Genomic DNA, 8055 nt, shown 5'->3' with positions numbered 1-8055 from the left:
AAAATATGTCATCCCAACCCATAATAAAACCCTGCAAAAGTAAACAAAACAAAAGCATGTCGTGGCCTTGCAGGTTGTGTAACAACTTACCATGTGACATTCAACAGCTTTTGTCTTCGATATACATCCACGTCCCGATCTTTTTAGTCATAGTACTAAAAATAAAAAAAATAAATAGAAAAAGAAAAAGGGCAAATTCGTCATCAGGAACCCCCCACGTGAAGATAACGACTCAAGAAATGGCAAAGTTCGATATTTCAACGCAATCCAAGACCCTTTTTGTAGGCTGTCATGCATATAAAGAAATCCTCGCCATGTTTTCCTCTCTATGTCTTCAACACCATCTCTCTCACCAAAATTTACACACAGCTTCGCCATGCGAGGGGTCGTTTTGTTGTCGGTGCTTCTGTGTGCTACCTGCCACCTCGCCTTCTCCTTCACCGACGGTAAGTCGTTTTGTGCATTTACCCATGTACATGATACATTCATATATATATATATATGATTTCTTGAGCTGTCTTGGTTTTCAAAGAAGTTGTTTGTTGAGATTTTAGAATTCAGATTACATTTTTTTTACCATTTCTGCTCCAAAATGGACTCATATAATAGAGGTTTGAAGGTTTTTAAGGCAGATTTGCAGAGTGTCCAAGCTAAAGATTTAAGCTCTTGGAAATAGGAATCTGGGTTTTCTCAGGGCTTGAGAGGTCACTTTCATGGCCAGTAATTAATCTACTGCTGCTATTTGCCGCTACTCATTGGTTTTTGCTGACAGCATGTACATTTTTTTGTTTCTGAATGTTCTGACATCCAAGAAAGCAATGCTTTAATGAGGGTTAATTTGTCAGTAGCCCACGTGATGGTGAATTCTTATTATTAATACCCCACATGAATATCACTTTAAAAACCAAAGAAAAAACACCCACAAGATACCTCCCAAAAAGTAAAACAAGTCAATTTTGTCACTCTTGACGGGACTAGTTGGTGAATGGTGAGTTGGGTAAAGATTAAATTGAGCAATGAGTTCGTGATTTGATATAAAGTAAAATAAGTTTTAAATTTTTTATTTTAGAAAGAAAAAAGCTAGCCGTCATTCTAAGTACTATTGCATTAAACATTTCTCTTTATTTTATTAGGACAATTACTATACAAATATATTGTAGTAAACCCAACATATTTCCTTGTAAAGGCTATGCTTTGTATGTGCAGTAATCATATGATTTGTTAAATTGAATCCCATGATTTCCCATCTAACACAGGATTAGTACGCAATGGGAACTTCGAGTTTGCCCCGAAGCAATCGGACATGAACGGCACGGTGGTGATCGGGCGCTATGCCGTACCAGATTGGGAGGTCTCCGGCTTCGTAGAGTACATAAAATCCGGGCAAAAGCAAGGCGACATGCTGCTGGTGGTGCCGGAGGGAGCCTTCGCCGTCAGGCTCGGGAACGAGGCATCGATAAAGCAACGCATCAAAGTGGTCAAGGGGCTCTACTACTCCCTCACTTTCAGCGCGGCTCGCACCTGCGCTCAAGAGGAGAAGCTCAACATATCGGTGGCGCCTGATTCCGGCGTGCTGCCGATGCAGACTATGTATAGCAGCAACGGGTGGGACTCGTATGCGTGGGCTTTCCAGGCCGAGCTTGAAGTTGCCGAAATTGTTATTCATAATCCGGGTGTGGAGGAGGATCCGGCATGCGGTCCACTCATTGATTCTGTCGCCATTAAAGCTCTCTATCCTCCTAGAGCAACCAACAGTAAGTTCTTCTACCTTAATATAAAGTTGGAACAATTAAAATAATAATAATAATAATAATAATAATATAAAGTTATTATTAGATAATACGAATGTAGTTAAAATATTTAATCTCTTGAATTAAATAAGTAACTTATATAGTTTTCGAGACGAACTCAACACAAATTTTATACTTACGACTCTACATGGTTAAGAGCCTCTTTGCGATTGCGTTTGAAAAATATAATTTTTAAGTAAAAAAAAAAAAAAAAAATTTTGGAAAAAGCTTATTTTTAAGTTTTTGTCAAATGCGTTTTGATTATTTTTAGGCTTTTTAAATCTTTAAAAGCGTTTTCAATTTTTTTTATCAAATGTGTACTTTTTTTTGTTTTTCAAACAGACTTTTTGAGTGTTAAACACAGTTTTAGACCTTTCAAACGCACCATAAACATACTTTTAAAGTCTGTTTGAGATTGCGTTTGATAAATAGATTTTTTAAATAAAAAATATTTTTGAGTAAAAACTTTATTTTTAAGTTTTTGTCAAAAGTAAGTTTTGACTATTTTTAGACTTTTTAAACTCTTACAAATGATTTCAATTTTTTTTACCAAATGAGTTTAAAATAGATTTTTTTGAATATTAAACGTGTTTTTAAATCTTTCAAACGCATACTTAAACATTAAACATGCCCACATAATCATGTTGCACACATAAGCCTAAATGGGTACCTATAATTGGAAGGCAACACTAGGAGAGAGAAAAAAAAAACCAATTTCTTGGACCCCAAGAAGGCAGAAAAAGCCAATTTCTCCGCTGAATTTTGCAATGATTTTGGGCAACGTGGGCAACTGGGCATGCTTTGAGATCATCATGTAGGGGCTATAGGACCACCTCTTTTCCTGTCGTTTAATTTTACCTCTTTGGAGTTCGGTAGCTGTCTTTCCCGCCAAGGTATTTGCAGTTAATGTTATTCGCCGTATTTTGTCTCTGTGGGGAGAAGGAAAAAGGTGCTCCAATTAGATCAGGATTCGGGGCTTGGCTGACAACTTGAACATTTTAAAACGGTTGAGTTAGGCTTTGTTTGGTAATGGGGATGGGGTTGACCCAAATACTGTTCATCACTATTTTCTAAAAAAAATCAACATCAAAACATTATAACTTTTTCACTTTTAATATCAAATTATTCATTTTTTATTATTATTCAAATAAAAAAATCACTACAAAACAAAATTTTTTCATTTTTTCATACAACTTTTTCATTTTTTTTATACCAAACATTCTTACATTTTTTCACATCAATCTACATCAACTACAGTATTTAGGCCATCCCATTTGCCAAACACCCCCTTAATTAGACGCCTGGAAACATGGACCCGGATAATTTTGTCCACCTGCCCTAACAATTGGACAGGTTGTCCCAAATTTATTAGGGCAGATAAATTTTGTCAGAATTCTTTATATATATATATATATATATATATATATATAGTTGAAAGGTATTTTTATTTTTTTACTTTCTAATATGATAAAAATATCTCTAAATTTTAACTAACTGCATATTTTTTAGTTCAAATGAATTAGAGATGATCCAAATTCACCTGTTATTAATAGTCTAGATCACAAAAATTGCTGAAAATCTACTTATAATGTTTTGCCGTAGATTTTATTGATGTAATAATATATATGTTTAAATGACATGATACAATGTAGACCATTAAATACAATAAAATGAAAGAAATAACTTATTTCTATTTCACTTGAAATGAGAAGAATTCTTTCATTAAATTTTAGGATACCTTGACCTAAAACAAGTCCTAGATCTCCTTAACTATGTCATGTTATAAAGCCAAAATATCCTAAATATACCATGTTATAAACCCTAAAATTTAATTTCTGATGATTTATTTAATGATTTTACATATCTAATCTATATGTTGTCGCACCATAAATATGAACAATTTATTTTTTATTTGGACAAGGATCTTTGACGAAATTAATAAAAATGAAAGTGAAAATTTAATCACTTTAATGTGGGTTATAGAAATTTGATCATGTGCTATAATTTTTTTTTTTTTTTTTGGGACAAATTATACGAACATATCTAGTTTAAATAAACCGAATAATATCCGGTTAGTTATATTGGAAGAAAATTTTTGTCTATTTAAATAGTGAAAAATCAAAAATGCCTCATATATAATTAATTGGATTGGATATTATCTAGTTTAGTTTAAATAAACTTGAGAGAATTTTGTTCCAAATTATACTTTTGAGGTTGTAATTATATTTGAACTGAAAAGGAACCTGTTCGATATTATACTTATTTTGAGGTTGTAATTGTGCAGAGAATTTATTGAAGAATGGGGATTTCGAAGAAGGACCATATGTGCTCCCCAACACCTCTTGGGGCGTCCTTATACCACCCAACATCGAAGACGACCACTCTCCACTACCCGGCTGGATGGTCGAGTCCCTCAAAGCCGTCAAGTACATAGATTCCAACCACTTCTCCGTCCCGGAAGGAAAGCGAGCCGTTGAACTTGTCGCCGGAAAAGAAAGTGCTATTGCTCAGGTAGCCCGGACCATCCCGGGAAAAACCTACATCCTCTCTTTCGCTGTCGGGGACGCCAGCAACTCCTGCGAGGGCTCCATGATCGTCGAGGCATTCGCCGGTAGGGACACCGTCAAAGTGCCGTACGAATCCAAGGGCAAAGGCGGATTCAAGCGCGCCGTGCTCAAGTTCGTGGCGGTTTCTCCGCGAACACGTGTCATGTTCCTCAGCACTTTTTACACCATGAGAAGTGACGACTTTTCTTCTCTCTGTGGACCGGTTCTCGATGACGTGAAGTTGTTGAGCGTTCGTAATCCACGTCGACTCATGTGAGGGCTATGAGTTATTATATATATTATATATATATATATACATGCAAGATGGGTCCGGCTCGGATATATTGGATATTTCGTCATGCTATATATATATATATATATATATATATATAATGAGTAATTTTGTTTCTAAGGAAGCAATATTGGGTTTTTAGTGTGAGTTTTTAGAGCATAAATTTGAAAAATAATGTGAGGATGGTTTATAGTGGTATGAGTATATTGAGTGCCATGTACTCTAGCAAAATAAATTAGTAAAACGGTACTATATATACTTGAAGGAAATAGAAGTTCCACTTCACTTAAAATTCAATTTGATTTCCTAATATTGTATATATTTCCGCATGGAGACTATTTTTACTTCTAAACGAGCCGCAAAACAAAATCTTGACCATATGTCCGCACTCCAACACTCCAAGAGAGTTTGCAAATAACGACCCTTAAATTATTTTCTTTTTGTTTCTTTATCCCGATTCATACTAAGGATTAGCAAGGCTAGACAACATGCTTTTTTTTATTGGGGTTGTTTGCCAATTAACCCAAAAAAATGTTTCATACTATTTATATCAAATTTAACTCCCAATATTCTTATTTTTTATATCAAAGAACAATTACTTTATGCTCTCCATATGATCCCCTACGAAAAAAACACATTGAACCTTTTGTTAACATAACAAGGCCTGTTGCTAATTATGACGGTAAATCCACTCATGCCACCTCATTAGATCGTGCTGCATCCTCAAAGGTTATTGCCTCGCAAGACTCCTCAAATCAAGCTATCACATATATGGTTACATGTTATGTGGGAAACTTATGAATAAATTAAGAAAGCAATATTTGAGTAGTCAACCTCCTTGCAGCACACTCACATTAGAAAGGGAAGATCTCACACCTTGCGGTACACTCACATCAGAAAGGAAAGATCACATACCTAGCGCCACACTCACATGTCTATAAGGAAATTATTCTCGTAGAGCAAGTTTGGGACATTTTGTCAATTACTGTCTTGTATTTATTTTCTTGCTTTATTTACACACATATATAATAGTAAATAATAGTATAATACCCTATGTACTGTTTGTAAATCAATCAAGCAAAGAAGTCTATTTCAATACAATATTTTCCCCTTTATTTTCATGGTATCAGAGCCATTCTAAAGGCCTCAACCTAGTTTCGTTCCATGGCAAATACTTTCGGTACCTGGTCTTTGTCAGCTTTTCCTCATCCTACTTTACAAGCTTGAGGGTGGGAACTACCTTACATGGTTGTCCCAATTTATGCCTTTTTGTCTCTTCGACCTGACTATTGAGGAGAGATGTGAGAGTTTTCAGAGAGACTCAGTTCCTCTCACTCTCAACTATTTTCAATTCTTTTTTTAATTACGTGTGTCAGAAGCCTAACTTTATCGGTGATTTCCTACGTGTTGGGTGGTGTGAAATCTTAAGGAGATCTAACTTTAATTAGATGTGAGATTGTAGTCATTTCCGGCTAAAGTGTTTAATCTTAGCAGGCTTAAATCGCTGGAGTTGACACGCCTGCCTAAAAGCACAGCACCCAATCTAAGCTTAATCCAATTTCTTCTCTTAAGGAGTTAAAAAGGAGAAGGAGAAGAACTCGTCAATGCATGGGACAACACTACAAAGGTAAGAGGCTGATCTTGTCGAATAACTTGAAGAGATGAGCGCAACACAACTTCTAGACGTTAACATAATTTGGTATGAGTAATGGGTTTACTATTCAAATACAAAATCACTACAACAGTGATGAGCGCAAGAGCAAATCATCCGCATGAAAACATGCAAACGGGGCCTATGATATCATGTTGAGGTGAGAAAGAGAGAAGGTGTTGAGCGGTTTTGGCTTTACATGTTGGCTTTTAAACTGTTAAGGAACCAATAGAGTCTGTTTTATAGTTGTTCTTATCTTTTAGTATTATCCTTATAGTTGTTCTTATCTCTTCTCTTTAGTGTTCTAGTTGTATTTGTTTTACTTATTTGTATTGAATTAGGTCTCCTAGTTTGTATCAAGTTTGGGTTTGTCAAACTTGATTACAATTGTAACTCTTTACCTATATATACAATGAGAACGAAGCTGAGACTTCATTCCGCCAAAAGCAATTTTCTTTGCTTTCTTTCATGGTATCAGAGCCTTACGGTTCATACCCCTCTCAATAAGATCCTTGACCCTCTCAAATTTTTGGGCCTTCTTCAACGGAATCAGCTTCTTCTCCAGGCAAATTCGCAGCTCTTCTTGCTGCCCTCAGATCACCTTTTCTCTTGCCGCACCTGCTGTACTGCACCAACATTGCCGCACTGCACCAGATTGCCGCACCTACTTTCTTTCTTCTTGCTGCACCAAATTACAGCCTCATTGCTGTTCTTCTCCTTGCCGCACTAGACCATAGCTGCATCTCCTTGCCGTGTCCTTGATACTGCACTCATGACGCAATCCAGCGACGCTGCTCTATCCTTCACAATGCCAAACATTGCGCATCTCTGTCAATCCAAGCTCGATGACAGCAACTATCTCGGATGGGTATTTCAATTTAAGCCCATCCTCAAAACTAACGGCTTGATGGGTATTGTTGATGGCTCTGAGCCATGCCCACCAAAGCTTATTCCATCTTCTCCGGACAAAACTACTCCAGATGTCCCAAATCCAGAATATATTCTTTAGGAAAAGAAAGACCAATGTATTCTCAGTTGGTTCATTGCAACCTTAACTGCTCCACTTGTGCCTACTATTTATGGGTGTAAAACCTCCAATCAAGTATGGAAAACCCTTGCCACTCGTTATGCTTCTCCATCAAGGTCTCACGTCACTCAATTGAGACGCCAACTTCAGACTCTCAGACAAGGTAATAATCCATGTGTTACCTTTATTCGAAGTGCAAAATCCTTGGCTGACTAGCTAGCTATCGCCGGCAGCCCCATCACCGATGATGACCTTGTATCCTACATCATTGGTGGATTAAGCTCCACCTACAATTCTTTTGTCATGACCTACTCCATGATAACAAAGAATACCACTATGTCTCTTGAAGAATTTCAGTCTGAATTACTTGGACACGAGCAACTCATTGAACATCAGGCTGCCATTGATGAACCACAATCCTTTGCCATGACTGCTCAGAAGCCAGGTTACAAACAGAGATTCAACAACCAAAGGAAACATTTCTCCAATTACAGAAATTCCTATCCCTCAAAGAAGACTTTCAACGGATCTCCTGGTATACTCCCAACCCCTGCTTTCTCCCAAGGAAAAACTATTACTGGAAGCACTAGCAACTACACTCCAAGAAGCAATTCTCCCAACAACTACACTCCAAGGAGAAATAACTACACTACAAGGAGAAATTCTCAACCTGGCATCCTCTCATCCAACAAACCTCTTTGTCAGATATGTGGCCGCTCCAATCATCAAGCATTGGACTGCTTTCATCG

At 36.9% G+C, this 8055-nt stretch overlaps 1 protein-coding gene across 1 annotated transcript; it reads left to right on the top strand.

Annotated features, from left to right (window-relative positions):
* The first annotated feature begins 328 nt into the window (after positions 1 to 328).
* On the top strand, positions 329 to 4925 carry LOC132189476 (BIIDXI-like protein At5g11420). The gene is made up of 3 exons (XM_059604222.2): positions 329 to 446; positions 1257 to 1754; positions 4075 to 4925. The coding sequence occupies exons 1-3, from the start codon at positions 329 to 331 to the stop codon at positions 4611 to 4613; spliced, it is 1155 nt and encodes a 384-aa protein (XP_059460205.2). The 3' UTR covers positions 4614 to 4925.
* Positions 4926 to 8055: the final 3130 nt, after the last annotated feature.

The sequence above is a fragment of the Corylus avellana genome, chromosome 9 (assembly GCF_965113065.1).
Source record: "Corylus avellana chromosome 9, dhCorAvel1.hap1.2, whole genome shotgun sequence".
Lineage (NCBI taxonomy): Eukaryota > Viridiplantae > Streptophyta > Magnoliopsida > Fagales > Betulaceae > Corylus > Corylus avellana.
This window is presented reverse-complemented; position numbering and strand designations above follow the sequence as displayed.